This window comes from Poecilia formosa, unplaced genomic scaffold (genome assembly GCF_000485575.1).
Source record: "Poecilia formosa unplaced genomic scaffold, Poecilia_formosa-5.1.2 Scaffold91, whole genome shotgun sequence".
In the NCBI taxonomy this organism is placed as follows: domain Eukaryota; kingdom Metazoa; phylum Chordata; class Actinopteri; order Cyprinodontiformes; family Poeciliidae; genus Poecilia; species Poecilia formosa.
This window is the reverse complement of record NW_006800030.1, coordinates 1,745,484-1,766,596: the sequence shown is the minus strand read 5'-3', so window position 1 is coordinate 1,766,596 and position 21,113 is coordinate 1,745,484. Positions and strand designations below refer to the sequence as shown.

General features: G+C 37.9%; 1 protein-coding gene across 2 annotated transcripts in view; it reads right to left on the bottom strand.

Moving 5' to 3' along the window:
* Positions 1-909: 909 nt before the first annotated feature.
* LOC103141959 (whirlin-like) overlaps positions 910-21,113 on the bottom strand; it is a 54,366-nt gene continuing 34,162 nt past the window's right edge. Inside the window, exons 5-12 of one of the 2 annotated variants that reach the window (XM_016674164.1) lie at positions 18,301-18,337; positions 16,505-16,690; positions 16,207-16,398; positions 13,378-13,452; positions 10,601-11,297; positions 3,756-3,928; positions 2,455-2,583; positions 910-1,185 (exon numbers count right to left, since the gene is read on the bottom strand). In XM_016674164.1, coding sequence (XP_016529650.1) covers positions 1,009-1,185; positions 2,455-2,583; positions 3,756-3,928; positions 10,601-11,297; positions 13,378-13,452; positions 16,207-16,398; positions 16,505-16,690; positions 18,301-18,337 — 1,666 coding nt within the window. In that variant the 3' untranslated portion in view covers positions 910-1,008. Of the gene's footprint in view, positions 1,186-2,454; positions 2,587-3,755; positions 3,929-10,600; positions 11,298-13,377; positions 13,453-16,206; positions 16,399-16,504; positions 16,691-18,300; positions 18,338-21,113 lie in introns of both variants that reach the window. The other variant, XM_016674163.1, reaches the window with a different exon arrangement.

Genomic DNA, 21,113 nt, shown 5'->3' with positions numbered 1-21,113 from the left:
TCTATGACTTGTAGACTAATGAGAGTGGAGAGTGGCCATAATGCTGATTCAAAGCTAAATTCAATGTATCATTCTAGCTTTCAAGGTTAGAGGTAGTTAATTAGGGCATGTTTTGCAGCCTTAGGATCTGCTCACCTTGATGTTACTGAGTTAACCAAATTAGATTAAGAAAAGATTCCAGATGTCGCCGAAGGCAGAAATTACCATTAGAAATGGATATGATCATGTAGAAGATAATTATTAACAACTACTGCTGCTAATGGTGCTTCTACAAGCCGTAGAATAAAGGGATGGACTCTCATGAAAACTTTCTTTTTTCCATAACTGTGAGCCAGAGCCTAAAAAAACAGTTTTTCAATTATCTGAACTAATCAGTTGTCCAGTGACATTCAGAAGCTAACTTTCAATTTCTATCCATCAATATTTTGTGTAAACATTTGGGTGTTCTTTGAGTTGGAGAATACTGCATCTTCAAAGTTCACATGTTCTCTACTGAATTTTGATTTGAAGTTAGTTAAATGTTAGTGATAGTAAAATTTTACAAATCACATTCTGTAAATGTTTTCTATTGCCAAATTAAGAAGTAGCAACACTTCTGCCTATTTCTTTCTTCTCCATTATTGCATTCATTATTATTATTTCTTTTCCCTTGATTTTTAAAATGGTTTGTGCGATGAGATTTTTTTTTCTGCCTTAATATTATTTTTCCCTCTCACTGACTTATAATAAACAGAACACATACACATTTAGAATATTTCCCGTTATAAAACTAAACTAATAACATTCAACTAAGTTATGATTTATGAAATATTAATCTAATATCCTTTTCTTTAATTAGCTTGTACAAATTTCTATAGAGAGTAGTTAGCAGAAATCCAACACATCTTTGTGGTATCTATAACCCTGAAATGAATTGAGGATGTTTAATAGAGAGCATTAATTGAGAGTTCTCAATGGTGCATAACAATTTCTTTTTCGATTAAAGTGTACTGAGTGACTGTCTTTTTTCTAGAACCCTAGCTCAGCCACCAGGAAATCAATATGGTCCTTCTCTTTGGTCTTGAAAGCTTCAGCAATGATTCGGGCGGCCTCTTCGTGTTCCTGTCCTCTCAGGGAAATTCCGTTGACTTCTAGGATGACCTGACCAACCTTCAGCTGGCCACAGTTATGAGCTGAGCCTCCTTTCTGTCAATGTGGAGGAAAGGAAAGAAAGGACAAATTAGTAAGACACACTGACATGTAGATGACTGTTACAGTGCCAATATTTTCTTGAAATAGGTGACGTAGTCACAAAGTACTTAAAAAAGACAAAAGTGGGTGGTTGGGTGGTGCAGAGGTCAGTGCGGGCGCACTGTAGGCTACAGACCTCAATCCGACTGTCCCGAGTGTGACTCCCGTGACTTCCCTTGCTGTATGTCTTTCCCCCCTTCTCTCTGCCCCTTCCTGTTGGACTACTATCAGCCAGTGCCAAAAAAAATCTTCAAAACAAAACAAAACAAAACAAAAAAAACTGCCTAAAGTCCTGGAATGTGATTCAACCCATTTCCAGTGATTACTCAATTCAGTTGATTACATTTTAATTTTGCTGGGTTTATGAGTTAGTGTCTGTCTGTATTCTGAAGTCAATTCCATCATGTCCATGAGGCCACAGAAGACAGTGAAGTCAAGTATCATGTGTCAGAGCTTCATGGACATTTTGAATATCACATTGAAAAGTGATATTCAAAATGTCACTTTTCAATGACATTTTGAATAGTCATTCAAAATGACTATTTTGAATGACTATTCAAAATAGTCATTCAAAATTCAAAATTCACAATGAAGACTAAAACATTCATTGTGAAGCTTGAATTGGATTGGTGCCGTTTCAGCAGGACGGGTTCAGTGGAAGACGGTCTGTCTCCAGCGTTTGTCGGTTACAGCAAATTTAAATGACAGCATTTAAATTTGCTGTAAGAACATGTAAAAAATGTGAATCACTGTGCAAAGAATTATTTGCTATGTAGCTAGTAGCTTCTAGTCAGCAAAGATGATTCAGGCATCTGATTAGATTTCCTGGTCCTACTTAATAAAATACCTTGGTAACCTGACAATCAGAGAGACTGATACAAAAAAAAGTAGACAGGTTGTCCACACAGTCACAGAAAAAAAGTCTAACCAGACTGAAGACTGGAGCGTATTGGAGCGCTAGGTGTTCAGACATAGGATGTTATCACTCCTCACCTTAATCCTCCATCATACACCTGGTCCAAAATGGATTTGCATTAATAAACTGCACTGAATGGTGTAAATATCAGCTAATAATAGAAAAGCTTACTGAAGCAGAGAGATGACGGAGATTATTTTGTACTGTTAAATTGTCCCAACTTTGTTTGTCTCTTATTAAACCAAAACATGCTAGATAAAATCATGGCTTGAACTCTTAATCAGTACCAATTATTTTTGCCATCTTACCTGAATGGTCACAATGCGTGGCAAAGGTTGCCTTGTATTCGCTCCTCCCTCTATAGCAATTCCCAACGTGTTGGAATTTTTCACCACTCTGACTAGGGCAGTGTTGAGTGCTGAAATAGGTGAGCTTGTCTGCTGGGAAACAAGGTGAAGACAGGTAAGTAGGAGATGCTCTGTGGTACATCATTTGCCTACTGATGTTTATTGATGAAATTTAAAATCTGGTCCCAATAGTGTGTTCAAATGAGTGGAGGCAGTTTGTCCTACTTTGAATATGTCAGATTTGTTTGAACTGTCCACAGGCAGAGATATGTGATCATTATGACATATTGCCATTATATAATTCAGCATAGCATTTTATCTTTGTGACTTTGTTCATGAAGACTTAAAGTGTATTAATGTGTTTGATGCTGAGTAAATAAAAATGGTGGTCCAGGGGAGAAAAGTAAAATTGGATTTTAATGTTGAGCCTGGGTCCATGAAAACAGAAACGCTTTGAGGATTAGGAACATCATCAAGGCCAGTACAGCTCCACACCTCCCAACAATCCTTCAGCGCCTACTGGGAACCAAGACTCTTTATCAAAGGCATCATCTTATCAAGGCCAGGACAGCTCATCAGAAATTTTGTAACCTGAAGTGATGATTCTTAACTTTACTGAGAAATTGGATTGTCACGTTTTGCTGGGTACTTCTCTCCTGAGCTCCCAAAAAGCATGTTTCTTGGATAAAATTACTTCTTATCTTAGTGTACCAAAAACAACACCACCTGACCCCGATTCCCCAGAGCACTGTCCAATCATTTCTGAGGTCTAAGATTGGGTGCCAGACATTGTCCTTGCGGCTGTGTCATTTGTTCTCTTTGAAAGTACTTTATCCATTGACTCACTTAGCCAAACAGCTACTATCCCAAAACATTCTTTCACAATCAACACAGCAGAAACATTTAAGTAAATCTACTCTTCTACCTCAGTTCTGCTCTGCATTTCCAGAACCAGAACCAAACATGGAGAAGTAGCATTCAGCTTCTCGCTCCACAAATTGGGAACAAACTTCTGGAAATTTGTAAAGCAACTGAAACACTGAGTTATTTTAAATCAAGACTAAAAACCCACCTGTTTAGAGTTGCTTTTGAAACATTATAAATGAAACAATCAACATTTTGATGTGTAATGAAGCCACTTGACAATTGTTGACTGTGCTCTATAACTTTGTATTTTTTGTGTTTTAATGATGTGAAGCACTATTAACTGCCTTTTTGCTGATATGTGCTATATAAATACACTTGATTGATGACAGCCTTACTTGTCTTGTGGCTCCTGTAGGAGGCATGTGGGCCCCTTGCAGTTCCAGATGGCTCTGCTTATTTTTGGTTGGTCTTGGGCTGCCATCCTTAGTAAGACCGCTGGTCTCTCCTATATCTACACCGCTGTCTTCACTCAGAGTCTGACCACTGTCTGACAACTGAGACAGGGCACCTGGAAGAGGGAGGATCAGGATAATACACCTTTTATGAACTTGTATTATCAAAAAATGTCAATGTCTACAGATGTTCAAATAAGGTTTGGTCTTTTCAGTGAGCATGTTCAAGCTGTAGCTTTTTCTATCAACTCTGTCACATCAATAACAGAACAAGTACATGTCTAATTTAGAAATCAAATAAAACTGCTTTATTGAAACCTTGGCTCTCATGAAGGTCAACACTGCATTTTAAGTATATTGGTCATGTGGTTTTTCCTGTGAAAAAACCACATGACCAATATACTTTTCACTGGATTGTTATGCACCACGGTTTTTCTTTTCAGTCTCATTTCTATTATCTAAACCATAAACTTTAAACTAGCAAATCATTTCATGGTTTGACAATTTGGCAGTTTAATTTAGCCAATTTTTAAAGTCAATCCCTTTCTAAATGCAACTGATTGAAGCAGTGGTTATTTAACTTTAACTGTTATTTAACAGTGTGGCCACAGAATACACAGAATACACAGAATGTGTATTGAGTACCACAGGTTCTATGCTTGGGCCACATGTTTTACACACTCATAATACCAAAAATGGTATTGGCTCAACCATGTAAATCAATAAGTCTTTCAATGACTTCCATTCCAACAAGTGAAGAACATCCAGCATCAATGCATGCAGACTGCTGTGTTGAACCGTTAGCCATGAATACAGGAGGCTTGAAAAACAATAAACTTTATTAACCTATTCAACGAAAAGAAGAGAAGTTTCATGAAAGAAACTTTGATCATGGGGAGATTAAAACACAGGACTAAGACAACGATCGTTCTCTTTGCAGCACTTTTGGTTTATGTAGAATTCTGCAGAAGAAACCTTGTAATTACAGGTTCCCCAGTATTGCCATTGGTAATCAACGCTGGCTGCCAGCCTCTTCATCTTCACTGTTAGATGGAGTTTGGCCACTCATGTGCCACTGATGCTGGGCAAACCAGAGGTTTGATGTCCCATATTTCCAAGGTGGCTTATGCTAACCACGCATAACTGTTACAAAACATTCTGTTTGTTTCTAGGACCATAGCTCTTTTCACCACCAGCCTCTAAGACAAAACAAACCCCTGGCCAAGCACTAATGCCATGCTGACCAGAGCTAATGTGCCCCCGTTTTAGCTAACATGTTCCAACTGACAACCCTGCAAACTGTTAGCTGAGCTACTAACTCAGTTCCCAACACGGACATAGCCGGCCAAATAGCTACACTCATATTGTCTACTGGAACTCTATTCACAGTAGGTTGTGCTCTGTGCAGAAACAACAAAATTAAATTATATCAAACTTAAATAGTGGGATCCTCAAAATAAATAATAGCTCAGAATAATCAATTTAAGTATTGATTAACATGTGCCTTTAACCATACATGTTTAACAGTTAAAATTATTATAAAAATTAATATAATTATAATTAAATTATTTAACACTCTGTAAATTCCTCATCTGTTTTTTCAATACTTAAAATTCATATGAATTGTAAGCTGTAACATCATTGCATTATTTTATTGGTTCTATTTTGATATTTTTACTGTTGTACCTTAAGTTACTTTATTTTGATCGAGTTTGTTAATTAAAATGTTTTAATTGTAAAGTTTAATTTGTTTGGTTAATGACACTTGTATATTTGAGAGAGGTTGTTTGTATATCATTTCATATACCTGTGTAGCATCTTGCTGTTCAGATAACGCCAGTGATGAACTTATGCATTAATCTATTGCCTTATCAGACAGGTATTTATGAATACTGAGACTGAACAATTTGGCTATTTGTAGTCAAAACCTGACTCCCATGTGGCATTTTAGTAAGCTGCAGGCATCAATTTTGGATGCAAGGTCTCTTTGAATAGGCAGTCTTTCTTTCACCAACAGGGTTTCAGGTGAGTGTCCTTACTGGTGCAGTCTGTGGGGTCTGTGGAAAAAAAACAAAACAAAACTTGATGTGGTTCAGAGTTTTTTTTTTTTTTACCAAGTTATATGGTTATGATTGCTGTGACATCCTTCTTTTTAGAAACTGCAAATGGTTTCATGTAATGGACTGGGGGATTTCAGTGTTTTTATCTGAGTGTCTGTCCTCTTTGTAGTTCAGTCTTTCATTGCTGGAGGCCCAATACATGAAATTTCCTTGCATCTAAATATTCCACATACATTTGTTAATTATAAGAAAATGGAAGTGACTGGGAATGACAGTAACTCAGTAACAAATTTGTATGCCTTCTCACTCCGCTTACAGAGCGGAGTGAGCTCTGTAAGTGTAATATGTAGTGAGGAACATATTAAGCAGAAGTCTCCAACTTGCAGATTCACTAGATGCACATAATAAAGCTTCATGTGGCCTTTAGATTAGCTCAAGAAAAAGGTGCAGAGGTTTTCATGGAATAGGTTTCCATGGCCAAGCAGCTAAATCCATCCTCTTATGTCACATTAAATTAAGTGCTGAATGCAAAAGTGTAACTTATGCTGTCACTGGACTCTAGAGCAGGGAGATCTGTTCTCTAGATGTATCATAATTATCTCCCTGGTAAATCTAATGAACTAGTTTAGACTTGATATTTGCCAGGAGGCTGATACTTGCCGGACTGCATCCTGTCAGGTGTAGTTTGCAACTGATGGTTGTAGTTTTACAGTTATGGAAAGAAACTCTTTGAACATGGTTGAACATGGTATGACAAGATTTTGGCCAACTTCATGTTCTTGACTCTGTGAAGCAGTTTAGAGATATCCCCAATCAGCTACAACATGACTGATTACCACTGCACAAAGCAAGGTCTATAGAACTGAATGTATGAGTTAGATGTTGAAGAACCTGAATGATCACAATGGATAATATAACCTGAAAGCTTTAGGGTGAATTAGAATAGAGACGTAAACAAGCTTTTCTCATTCAATTTTACCTGATATCAGAAAATTTTTTTCTGAAGTTATAATTAGGATGTTATTGAAATATATTTTCCTTTCTGATGAGCTAATAATTTGTTAGAGTGGCTTTGCTTTTCTTGTGATAAGTTTGAAGTTATGACCGTATAGATTCAGACTGCAGGGAACTGACCACTTTTTCTAATCATGTTATCTCCACAATGAGAACTTAATGTTCTCATTCTGTTTTTACTCCTAGATTTTATGCTTAGTTTTTAGGATAATAAAGGAAGGCAAAAGTCCAGAACCGGCGTTATCTGAACATGGAATAAACACAGACGACTTCTCTCAAATATACAAGAGTTTATTAGCAAAATGAATTAAACTTCAGAGTTAAAACATTTTATTCAGCCAACTCAATGAGCTAGTTACACACACAACTAAAACTACTGAGAAAAAGATAAAATGATTAAACTAAAACTACTAGAAGTATAAACTGTCAAAATAGTACCATTAAAATGATGCAATTATGTAATTCAGTATGAATTGATAATATTGAGAATCCAGATTGATTAAATGAAGAAATTGCCATGTATTAATTAGTTTGTCTAATTCAGGTTAATTTACACCAAAATATGCTTTTTGTTATACAGCAATACCAGAAACATTTTGCAAGGAAGTGTTTTATTAAAATTTTGACTGAAATATAAATCATTAACCCTTTATGAAAATTTATTCTCAATCTGTTCATCCCACATTGATCATTTAAATAGTCGGAGTAGTAAAATGGCAGGTTGGGGGCGTGTTGCCACTCAAAATAACGTCTTAAGTGGTCCACAAAAATCAAGTGTTTTGCTGTTTATACAATCTAATTTAAGTCTGAAACATTGTAAATAAAATGAAATGTTTATGAACATCATGGATCCACTGTGGTGGACTATGCTGGTAGAAAAGCTATGTTTTAGAATGTGGGAGCCCTAAAATGACTTTAGCATCTAAAGTTACCTGTACCTTAGCTTGAAGGAACATTTAAGTAAAATGGAATAAAAAGTTATGTAATCAAAAATACACTTAATGGATTCACACTCTTATGAAACATAATACAGACATTTAAACTGATCATCCTTGTCAGGATCTGGAGTTGTTTATCTTTGGTTTTGGGTTTTGTTTGCTTCCGTGTTTCTTAGTTCCTCTTTAATTTAGATCAGCTGTGATTTGTTTCACTTTGGTCTAGTTCTTTTGTTGGTATTCTAGTTTCATCATTGTTCTGTGGTAGCTTTTTCTTTTTATTAGATCTGTCATGTTTCTGTTTTACTTAACTTCAGTTCTTCCAGTTGTTTATTTACTGTTTATAGTTATTCTTCGTTAGTTACTCTAGTTCTGTTATTTTCTTCAGTCTAGCTATTCTTTAGTATCAGATTTATTTCTGTTCCCCTCTGTACTCTTCATTGCCCACTGTGTCTCTCTCGCTCCCAGTGTCCTCTGTCTGCCTTTCTGCTCTCTCTCCTCACACCTGGAGTCAGTTTACAAATCAGTCTGGTTCCTTTGTCTCAGCAGTCACCCTCCCAGTACTTAAGTTCCTCTCCTTCAGTCATTCCTTTATGGTCTCCATTGTTTCTTCTCCGTTTATTCTCTGTAATCATTGTGTGTCCTTAAGGTTTTCAGTTTCTGCTTCCTTGGATTATGTTTTGCATTTAGTCCTGGCTTTCTGTGAAATATTTTGTAAGTTTATTTTTCATAATTTTTTCACTAAATACTTCATCATCAACTCCACTTATCATGTGTTCTGCTTTTGGGTCCTCCACTCATCAACCATCATCAATCATGACAATCCTAAGCCATTATTACTGCCTAGGTACCATACTGTGAACAGAGTTCAGATGGCGAGAGGAACTTAGAGTGAATCTCACCCTCAAATCAACTTGTTTTTGCTGATAAACTGTCTGAATATGTCATTTGGAGTTCTGTCATTATGTTTCTGTGCAGATTCAACCTTTTTGTGCAATTCTTTCAGTTTGGTATTATTTTACCTAAAACTGTCTCACAGTCAAAAAGTCTATGGTCAAATGGTTCTTAGGTAGATGAATTTTCCCATTGGTTGCAGCAGCACAGCTTGGTACAGCTTCATCACTGTGGGCATAAAAGCACAACATTCCCTCTCTTTCCATCTCTTTTTACCCTCCACCTGCCTGATGGTGAGTCAGGAGTTGGAGTAGCAAGTGTTGCCATGGTGACTGGCGAACACTGATTGATGGCATTACTCAGCTTTACAAAACAATGTGGACACGGAGTGGAGTGAATATTGGTGAAGGTATGGTGTTAAACAGATGACTGTGTGAGACTGGCTGGAAAGCCGAGGGAGCAGGAGAAGCTAATGGCAGCTAGTGGCCACTCTCACTGCTTGCTTAGGACAAAGAGGAGAAAGCACTCTGCAGTCTGTAGAGTGTTTTCTCCAACAACACAGAAAAAGAGTGGCTTTATCACTAGCTGTTTTGAAAATTGTCACTAAAGGAGTCCGGAAAATCGCTAAATATAGCCACAATGTGGATAAGTTGACAACAGTGCTTGTTCTGTCCTGATCACAGTCCCATTCACCCCCTCTGCTCATCACACAGTAGGCCATGTCTGTTGTCTCTGCCCACTTTAGCAAAATCTGCCAGGGGCAGGGCTATGCTTTCAGAGGGTGGATAGTTACACTTGAAGGATTAAACTGGTGACCTCTATGTCAGGAGTGCTTAGGTGCTGTGAGAAGGTGGGTGGTTTAGCTCTGCAGTAGAACGGGTTGCAGCAGTGGTTGGGGATCTGTGCAGGCATATTCTTAGCTCTGGTTTGGTACCAGCTTACAGAGGGGTTGTGATCAGGCAAGCCTGGGGGTTTCAACAATGGTAAACGGCATCAGAGGGTTGCGGTTTCACCTGCACTACTAGAACAGCTGGAGCACTTGATTAGGGGCTTGTTTCCTGTTAGAGGCTGGCAGTAATCACAGCTGTGCTGAGAATCTCCTTCTCAGCTCAGGGCCTATGAACAAATGGAGCATTTAGCAGTAGCTGTGCATGTCTAACATAGCTCAACTTTGGAAAGTTGGGGAGTCTTCTGGTTTCAGCAGCATTCAGCTGACATGACTCGGTAAAGCTGTGTCTCTCAGCTCTGGAATGAGCATCAGCTGTTATCCTTGCCCACTGGTGGAGTGGCAGCCAAAGAAATCTTGGGGAATCTGCATAGTTTCAAGGTTTCTTCTGTAGAAACTGAACAAAGCAGGATCAGTTTTATTCATTCAGTATAGGTACTGAATCTGTGAAACAACATATATATAATTTTTTTTTTCATTCCAAAATTACAGCAGTTGCAGGCCCTTCCAAGACATCACAGTTTCCTTCTTAAAACTCCTCCTGCTGCTGGGACTAGAGTTAATGCAACATTGTCAAATCCGTTTATCATACCAGCTAGTATTTAGTCCTTCAGTCCTTCACTGCTGGAAGCACAACAACATGCGTACTCTTTATGAGGGACAGCTGCAAAATTAACCACTTAATACAATTAGCTAAGATTCACTAGATAGATGACTATTTACCATTAAAGACTGACTGCTAAATAATGCAAAATTTGACAACATTATGTTATAACTATGATAGAACCAGGATGTTTTTGATCAAATTTAAATCTATATTTATGCATTGCTTGATTTGGTTATTTACTTGTTTAAAACAACATTTATTGGTACCTGCTATTATATAAATAGACTGAATTGAGTTGAGCAAATGTACTCACTCTAACACTGGTGACATACCTCTTTGCTGTTGTCTGGAGTCTGCAGACAGCCGGTTCATGTCTGGAACGATGATTTTGTGGGTGAGGGCAGGTGAGCATGGCCGGTCTGGACTACATGATAGAGAGGCAGGTATCATGTGAGAGGGGCATGGGGAAGGACACGGCGAAGGACGCGGTGAAGGATGAGGTGATGGCATTGGAGATGCTTCTTTAGAGGAGGAGGCAGACTTTGAAAAAACAGATGACTTTTCATATGAGCTTGACCGAGAAGAAAGTTTGACTGCTGCCTCTGGTTGAACAAATATGGAGGAGTCCCGATGGTGCAGGAAGCCCGGACATGTTTGGTGTCCTGACGTGAGCCGGTTGAAGTGGCCAGCATGCTGAGTGAAGTGTGAATGTGTGTATTGCTCTGAGCCAGAGAGGTGAGGGGTGCTCTGGCAGGTATGTTGGAGTGTATTGAGAGATGTATGATATTTTGTAGCAGCACAGGTATGCTGGGGAGATGTTGAGAAGGGCTGCTGGGAGGTAGGCAAGGATTTTAGTGACTTGTGGAAGCATTCTTGAAGCAGCCGAGTGGGACCAGGAAGAGGTACACTGGAACTGGGCTGGAGGAGCCGGGCTGAGGGCTGCTGACTGAGCTCTTTGTCTCTGGTTTGAATATTCTGGGCCTGGACAGGTGCAGCCCTGAAAAGTGGAGGAGAAGACCTCGCCTCATCCTGTCAGTGAAAATCAAGAGTGACATGAAGAGGGAAATTTGAAAATCCCCTTTTGTTCTTTAATGATAGAAGTGCTTGTAATTCTACAGGGAAGGCTCTCAGATGTTTCAGTTAAAATGACAAAATTAATGAAATCACTAAATACATATCCATATGTATATCCTACAACAAGGAGATTACAGTCATTAACATGTCTCTCGTTGAGAGACATTGAGTGCTTTTCAAGACAGTAAATGTCACCTAGTAAAACCAAACAAAATCCCTAAAAAGTGGATGAGAAACTAAGAATTGAATTGGTCAGAGTGTTCTTAAGCTCTAGCTTAACCAAATGGTGCACAAGGGCATTAAGAGGAACTGAAGCTGAAGACATGAGAGAACAGGAAGGTGTGTTTTTGTGCAAATTAAAAGTACGCCTGAGAATAGGTGTGAAAAGCAAAACTTTGTAGTCAATATGAAATTCAATCACTAGCCTAGAGGTTTATGAAGAACATGACCAGGTGGACACCAGGTCTTTGTCAATTACTGCTGCTGCTAGTCTGAAGTAACTGAAAGGGAAAGGAGTTTGGCTGAAGATTCCAGCTCCATAGAGAGACTTTGGGTAAATAAGCAGCACATTGTAAGAGTAGTTGAGTTTAGGCAAGCTGAATGGGAGATTCAAGGACTTCTCAAACATGCATGCATGAGTCAAAGCAACACTTTGGGTATGTTTTATTTATTGAGATAATGATGCAAAAAAGGATTATACACAAAGTCAAGAAAATTATAGACAACCCTGAGAACTAGACTCTCCAAGGAAAACAAGTGTCTTCAGTCGGAGGCTTCTTCAAATTTGCTATGGCATAGACTGCAACAGGAGCTCCTTCCTGCCCAGTCATCACTTTCTACAATAACTCTTTGAAGAATCTTGAATTGATTTCAGTTACAGCAACATTAATTTTTTCTTTGGGATCAATAAAGTATTTTGGAATTCAACTGAATTAAATTTTGATGAGAATATATTATAACTCATATATTATGAGTTATAATGTTATAACATTATAACTCATATATTATGAGTTATAATGTTATAACATTATAACATAATAACATGATATAAAACAAAAACAACAAAATTGAATAATAGCCTCTCTTTAAGAGTATTGTTTTAATGATTTGTTCTTGAAACCTTGAAACAGTAGAAGGTTGCTAAGGGCAGCACCCATACTCTTAAACCTGAGAAGTGGAAAGAATCATTTAGGAAAGAACTTGGTTCACATGTCCTCTTCATTACCTACACAAATCAAAATTTTTAATTTTCTAGAACTATTATTCTCATATTGCTGTATAAAAACACAAACCCCTCATCGTATTTTATGAAGTTCAGTTTTTTGTTCAGTGGTGAGATGACCACCAATTCTAGGAAAACTGAAGAGATGCAGATTGACCCTCAATTCAAGAGGTGACAACTCCCCACTTTTAATTCATGAAGAGAAAACCAGTCAGGTCAGTTTTAATAGATAACTGGGTGTTCACTGAGATGATCTGTTCAGATGCGACATTTCATATGTTGTGCTCCCACCTACAGCATAAACTGTATTTTTAACCTATACTGAGGATTCAAAAATACTTTATAAATCACAAAAGAAAATTAGATCTCTGGGGTTGACCAGAAATTTATGTTTTTATTCTATCAGGCCATATTGGAAGAGAACAATCAGGTTTGTGGTAGGTAATCTCTTTGTTGAACTGGAATGTAAACTTAAATTAATCATCTGGTACAAATGCCAATGAAGGTTAGAGGGAGGACTGATAATTCCTCCCTGCAGTCCGTTTGGTCTGTCCTTGCTGAGGGTACTGTTTGATCTCATTTACATCCTCAACTTGCTCTATGAACTAACTGTCTGGGAGTCTGCATAGAGCCCCCACCTGCAGACTTAATAGATTTAAATTAATCAGAATAATAAATATGTAAGGCACATGGTTTACTGGTATGTTGATGCTCTAGTCTGATGGTGTGTTTGGAATATGATGGAAGGTGCCACATATGTTCACAATCAAAATTAGACCTGGCGTTATGCAAGTAAAGAAAAGAGTCCCATACCAGTGAAATGTTTCGGAAGGCATTCCTGTTCTTTTCTTGTTCTTTTTCTATCCAGTTGCCAGTGGAAGCTTCAGCCTGAAAGAAAAAAATCACAGTTTTAATGCAAGTGTAAATGTGAAAGGCATATGGTCTAGTTTAGATTGCTGAAGCCAGATGGATGAGCCTTGGACAACAGGACGGCAGAATGAGTCCTTGAACAAACCGTTGAATAATTTAAAGCTTTATGTCTTAATGATTCATTGCAGCAGTTTTCAAAAATGGACCTCAGGCGCTGATCTTTTTTTCATACAAAGGGCATTTATATGGTGTTTTAGTAATATAAGAATACACTCATTTTCTTCAGTGAATAAACAAAACAAAAAAAAAATCTGCTCACTCTACCTATCTGGCAGACTGCGTAGAGCCTCCACCTGTAGACTTAATAGATTCAAATTTTAATTTGTACCTTATGGTGCTATTTTCTGTTAATCAAGCTACAAATCTGAAATCCTTCAAAGGGTTAATGTGAGAGAGTTCAACAGGCTCTGGTGCTAAAGGAAGAAAGTCATAACTATAATGTGACCAAGCAGAATGAGGTCTCTGTGGATTGATGTGGACTAAAAGTGATCATCAATACAATGTGCTGTAGTCTCTGCTATGACCCAGAAAGCTGCACTTTGTTGAGGGAAACTGAGGGAACAACAGAAAAATGTGATTTCAATGTCACTTGTAGCCAAGTTATTTACCTGTTAAAGTTGACAATCATGTAATTTCCTTTTAATAACATTACAATGGTAATTTTGAACTTGCTATATTTTTAACTGAGGTCAATTCAGCTCAGATCAACAATTGGCATCACAAAATCGTTTTAGTTATTCAACAAAAACTAAATCACAGTGCTGTGGGAATGTGTCAAAAACTGTTTAAACCAAACAGATTAGCAACATTAAGTCTCAGTCTCCTCTATTAATGAAAATCTGACTTCATCAGATTTTCATTAATATATTGTTAGGGAAGAAAAAAGGTCCTTCAAAAACGAAGTTCTGGATAGCTTTAGTAAGATGAAAAATATGTATAAGAGGTCAGAGTAACACACAGGCAGTGTGTGTGTGACAGCATTTCTGACACTCAGGGTTATTTGCTGCAGTCCCAGTCTGGTGAGGAACAACTTCTGAGACACCTACACACACATGCACACACACAGAGAGTATAAGGATTTTTTCTCAGTGCTTTTCTCAGAAAAGTGGACAAACTATCTTAAATGATAATACAAAGGCATCAATAACTGGACATAAGGGGACAGCGACAATTGTTTTCACTCCATTGTATGAAATAAAAGTTATTTTATTTCATCACTCTTCTCTGACTGGGATCTGTGGTGAGGGATGTTAAAACAAAAACCTCATAAATAGATAAAGAAAAATAGCTTGGTGACCTGACCTTTTCTTTACAACAACCAATGCAAAGTTTTCTGAAAATTTAACAGGACTAACCTAAACCAGTCCTTTTAGAAAAGTTGCTCAGATTGTTGAGGTTTACAGACATCTTTTTCTGCTCTTCTATTTTCAGGTTATACTACCCTATTTTAGTTAGGATGTGGTCTAGACTTTAAGTAGGCCATTACAAAGCATTTATTATTATTTGAGTCATTTTGTTGTACATTCGTTGCTGCATTTAAGATAATCTTGTTGTATGACAGTAACTAATTGTCTCACGAGTTTAAAACGAAAACGAGAGACTAATCCAAAGTGGAAGACAATCAAAAGGGAAAATAAGGCATAAAAATTGCGATTGGAATTTACCACAATGCATAGTGACAAGATACAAAGCATTTTGGGAGATGGTCCTTTGGACAGTTGCGACACAACTGAAGCTTTTTGACAAGGCACATCAGCTCTATGTTCACATGCAAGAAAAGAACACTGTCCCCACTGTGAAGCATGGAGGAGGCTCAGTTATGCTCTAGGAGGATTTGCTGCATCAGACACAGGGTGCCTTGAATGTGTGCAGCAGGCGATGAAATCTCAAGACTATCAAGGCATTCTGCAGAAAAATGTGCTGCCTAGAGTCAGAAAGCTTGGTATCAGTTGCAGGTCATGGGTCTCGACCCAGAACACAACTAAAAACACCAAAGAATGGCTAAGAGAAAAACATTGGACTATTCTAAACAGGCCTGCCATCAGTCCTGATCTAAATCCTGTTGAACATCTGTGGAAGGAGCTGAAACATCTGGAGAAGGCACCCTTCAACTGGAGACACCTGGAGCAGTTTGTGCATGAGGAGTGGACCAGAACACCTGTAGACAGGTGAAGAAATCTCTCTGACAGAATTTGATTGGTTGCCTTAAAAGGTTGAGCAACAAAATATTAAATTATAGGTTGAACCACATTTTAAAATCAATGTTGAATTTTCATTGTTTGATTTTCATTTTTTTTAATCATTTATTAGTCTTGTTAGATTAAAGTTATTTTAGTGACCAGTGTGGACTTTTTGGTTAATAAAGGACAATAACAATGTTGTCAATGGGTGTATATCATATTTGTTGTGAAAAGTTGTTCTATGAATCAAATGAAGTGATTTGAATGGTTTCTGATCTGGGTACAATATGTTCATTTCATTTTAAGACCTGAAATGGATCATTTATTTAACATGTTTAACAAAGCAATGAAAACATTCAGCAAAAATGATGAAAAATCTTGCTTTTAATTTCTATTTCAGAAACTTTCTTGCATTATCAACTAACAGACTTCATTCTGACTACTAAGGCGAATGCAGTCAAAAACACAAGAATGGCATCAAAACACTAAAGGTGGATTTCACATCGTCAGGTATTACAGAGAGGGCGGTTACCACTGGATGGCTGATCTGTCCTGCATCATGTATCACAAGAGCTGGATGGCTGGAATGGCCTGATGGATGTAGCACTCTGAGACCTCCTTGCCAGGCCTGATGAGCCTCCCTTTGATGGTGCAACACCAGGCTGTCGTACACCTCCAGATCCTGAGGAGCCACTAAACTCCTGACCTCAGACAACAAGGACAACTGTGGGTTGGATAAGAAATGAAAGCAGAAAATAAAATAAGAGCATATTGAAAGAGAGCGTGGCTTGTGATTGCAATCAGGTCAGGTCTTCCTCACACTCCTTTACCTTTGCATGGGTGTTGAAAAGCTCAGAAAGAGCCATGGTCAATGGCTCCACATTGATGTGTCCTTGCTGATACTCCTGCAGGTAGTAGGCCATGGTCTGCCTCTCCTGTTCTGTCAGCAGCATGTAGGCCTGTTGCTCCAGAGACACCTGAGCACCAGGTGGGCTAACCCCTCTGTACCCTGCCGACTGAGAGAAAAGATTGTTTTTCAGTAAGAAAAATCCAAAGCACCAAAGGAGCGAAAGATGCATGGTTGCTTGACTGGTAAAAATGTACTACAGTAACCCTGCCTTGTGATTACAAATAAGTTAGATAGATTAAATATAAATATAAAAATAATTCATAAAAGTGCCAAAGATGTGTGAGAGTGGTGAAGTGAGAACCAATCTTTGAAGAGACTTTGCTTTTAATGAAATCAGATTTTACAAAGCCAGAACTCATGTGTGATTGGTTAATTGAAGACCACTTCAGCTCACTGGATAATAAAAGTTAAACAACATTGGTTAAATGTCTGCTCTGAAGCACTGTGGAAACAGAAGAGCTGTCGTTTTTATGGTCAAGAATCAACAGTGACTTCTGCGACATGGTACTGCAGCTGACAATCAGAATCATTCTTCTCTGGACCTACATGGAAAACTGGTGACAAGTCGCCTGAAACTGCTGGATACCAGCTGGAAAACCCAAATCACACAGCTGTTAGCGGCAGGGAACTGTTAAATGCTAACAGTCTCACCTCCCTCTGTAGGCAAAAAGGCTTCTGAAAGACAACTTAATGGCATTCAAAATAAGCTGTTACAGACCCGAAAACTCTGTTAGTGCATTAAGAGGAGGCAAGGGTCTTGCCTGAGTGCAGTGGCGGATGTGGAAACTGTTACAAAAATTACAAAAGATAAAATTAACTGACAGTGAGGTAATTCTGGAAGAAATTGGCCGGTAAAGGCTATTTTACAACAAAGTGAGGGGGGACAGGGTGAGCCAAGATGGCATCCTTGTAAGACTTCTGTTCTCAAGCTCCGCTAAAAACTATACTTAAATCCACAACTTAAACATCCCCGTTTAGTTTGGCATCTTGGTCTTTAATACAATCATGCACAGATTGGAAAATAAGAGAAAAGATCATAAGTCATCCAACATAAACAGTGTAAACCTTGATTTGCATAACTACGCCAACATCTCTGCTACTGCCGAAGCCTCAATGGATGTCGGGACTCTACACTCTGGCTGGGTGGCTTTATACAAAGGCTTTGTACAAAGGGTTTGCTTTGCACAAAGAAGGTTTTCCCTTCTTTGTGTAAATAAGGGAAAGCCCTGAGCCGCTACCGACGACCCAGAAGACATTGCTGTAAAACTCTCTACCATTATCAATTATAAATTATAAAATATAATTTTATAAGATACAAAATTATATTTGTATTTAAGTGTGCTGTACCGGTGCAGAGTTATCAAATCAATTTGTAATTCAGTCCATTTATGTCTGTGTTTAAAAAACAAATCAGAAAACAGAAAATGTTTTGAATCAATTCAGTAATGTTTTTCTGTATTGGATCAGTGTCGGTATCGGCCGATACAGATATCTGTTACCCTAACCCAACCCAAGCATTATGTAACAAGTGGACGAATCACTCTTTCAAAAGCTGCCTTGATATAATTGGCTGTATTTTGGCAAACTGCCACTAATTAAAAACGATACATTTTACAACGGCCCTAATCTGGCTTAAGTTTAAAATCTGCATCCATCTTCAGTTAGTTTCAAATAAATTTGTAGCATGAGGAATTAACAGCAATGTTACTTTCTCACCTTTCCAAATACAGGTGTAGCTCTGGCAGATGACGGTCTGCAAGAGGGACAAAATATCAAATATTATACATGTAATGCATGAGAAAAACAGTGTCAACTTCACAGCATAAAAGAGGAAGATCTGCCTTGACAGATTTCAACAGAGGATCAAAGCACAGCAATTCACTTAGTTCTTATTATTTCTTCATAGTACACAGAAGAACTGCAAGGTCGTAATTGTGTAGTTGATTTTAACAGAATAAAATAATCCTTTTATTGTCCCTCAATTGGAAAATTAGTGCATCAGCAGCAGACAAATGGAAAAGCATGCAGACGTACACACCTGAAACGACAAGGCAAATGTTGTACACAAAATACAAACTATACAGTTATGAAGAGTACCAGATGTAAAAGGTATAGAAAGGGTGCTTTTGTATATTTAAGTAAAAATAAACAGCGCTGCAGAAAAAAATATTGTTCTTCTTTGTACATTGCAACTACTAAAAGTAACTACTAAATGCATTGTAACTACTAAAGCTCCCAGTCTCCTTTGCAGGTAGTCTTCTTTTACTCTTTCTCTAAAATGCAAAGCTGTCCAGTCCAGTTTATTTTTAAGGTAGACACACTGGTAATCAGAAGAGTCCTCAATAATATTGTCTGTACCCTGGATGTTGCTGTTGGTGAGAACAGTATGTGTGAAAGTCTACATGTGCTTTAGTTTTTCTCACTTAATTTAATCAACAAGTTGTTATGATTTGTGAAGTGTGAACCCAAATCCAGCAACCAGGAGAAGTAGGTAAGGTTAACAGAAAATTAAGAATCCAGATTTACAAAACACAAAGTCCAAGAAACATGCAGAGAACATGAGGGGTCCAGGGAGAAGGGACAAGGAGAGGAGTAACAAGACGAACCAGCAACTAGTGACTATGAGGAGCTTAAATACAGGGTAGCTTGTCAGTTTGACAAAAGACCTGGGTTGATGAGCTAATTGATTGCAGGTGTGAGTAATTGGAGCAGGAGCCAGGCTGAGGGTGGGGAAAGAGAAAGTGATACAGTAGAGACAGGAAATAATTCTATCACTGAGGAATAACTTGGACTAAAGAAACATGATAAACAGAAAATAACTAGAAACATAACAAGAATCACTAAGGAAGAACAGGAGTGGAAAACAGGGCAAACTAAATAGAAAAACCTAAGGGACACTAAAAGTGACAAAAATCCAAAACCAAACTCAAACCACCCTCCCAAAACAAATTCAATAAAGAAATTGGTACTTGAGGTTTGTTGATATAACAACAGCCTTCAAAGGTCAATAAAGTACTGTAAATGCAACAAAGGGTCAGAACTGTTTTTAATCAACAAGGGCAAGGTCATAACTGGCAGGCGATGTTCTTATGGATGATATGCTAAAATGGTAAATAACCTGTACTATGTAGCGTTTTATCAAAACCAGAGGACTCCAAAGCGCTTCATACTATAGTCAGTCATTCATAGTCATAGCTGCCCTGAGGCAGCCAATCAGAGGCGAGGCTGCCCTGCATCAGCACTACCTCCAGCTGGCAAGGAGCTTTGAATTATATTTTAATAATTATAATTTAATAAAAGCAGAGAAATATTGATTCTCACCTTTTGAGTACTCGCACCAATTTTTGTCACAAATAAAAAACACATTGTCCAGGCAATGCGGTTAAGGTCTTTAACAATATTTATACACTAGTGAAACAACCAAACAAAGTCAGCAACATTTGGTCCTATATGTAATGGTTCACATACAGAATCCAATGAACACATTTCAGGACTCAGTTTAACAATTTTTAGACAATTGCTGGAAATTTGCTTTAAACCACTTCTGGCCTTAATCCAGCCTAATGCAGGTTGATGCATATTCCACATATCATAGTCATTATCTCATTGAAAGCACTTTGTTGTCATCCAGTAATCAATGTATATCAGAATATGCCTAATTTCACACATGAGCATACTAAATATGTACGTTTATATGTATTGTATATACTATCTAAATCAACGATCTCTATTTAAATATGTATTTGATTGAAAACAAAAACACATATTACTTTAAATAAATTCAGGTAGTAAATGGTTAAATGTCTTGATTGTCTAATTCCCCTTGTGGATCCAGTGTAAGATTGTTTAGCCTAGCTTAGTGTACTTACCTTGTATTGTTGCCACTGGCACTGATGCTTGGATGAACAACAGCACCGTCACTAGGATGTGAGACAGAATTTAGGGCAGCCGTTGCATTGGTCTCAGCAATGACCTGACCACAGACCCATTTGGTCTCATCCACAATTGTACGTGCATGAGGCAGACGGCCCACATCCCTCAACCTCATCAGTAGGTGGCGCCCTGACTTGAGGATGTTAACTGCCTCATCATGGGAGATGGTGACAAAGCTCTGACCATTCACTTCCAGAATTTGGTCACCCACCTGTAACAGACACAGCACAACGTCTTATGTTAATTTTCATCATGGAATCACAAAACTTAGGATTACATACAGTCAAACATATCTTCAGAAGTCAGTTCATTTGTTCAATTCATTAGATGTGTCGTACTGGGGCCTGGGTTGGGTTCTCGAGTTTGAAACTCAAACTTGAGTCAAACTTAAGTTGCATATAGAGTAACTTTGGGCTTGACTTAGATTTGGTTTCAAAAGACATTAAGCTCAACAGTTCTCACAGTTTGAGACTTGTGAATATTCTTAATTTTTAATGTTTTATTGTTTTGTCTACAATATCTTTATTACATTGTTTGAAATGCAGTGGTGGGAAGTAACGAAGTACAAGTACTTTGTTACTGTACTTAAGTACAGT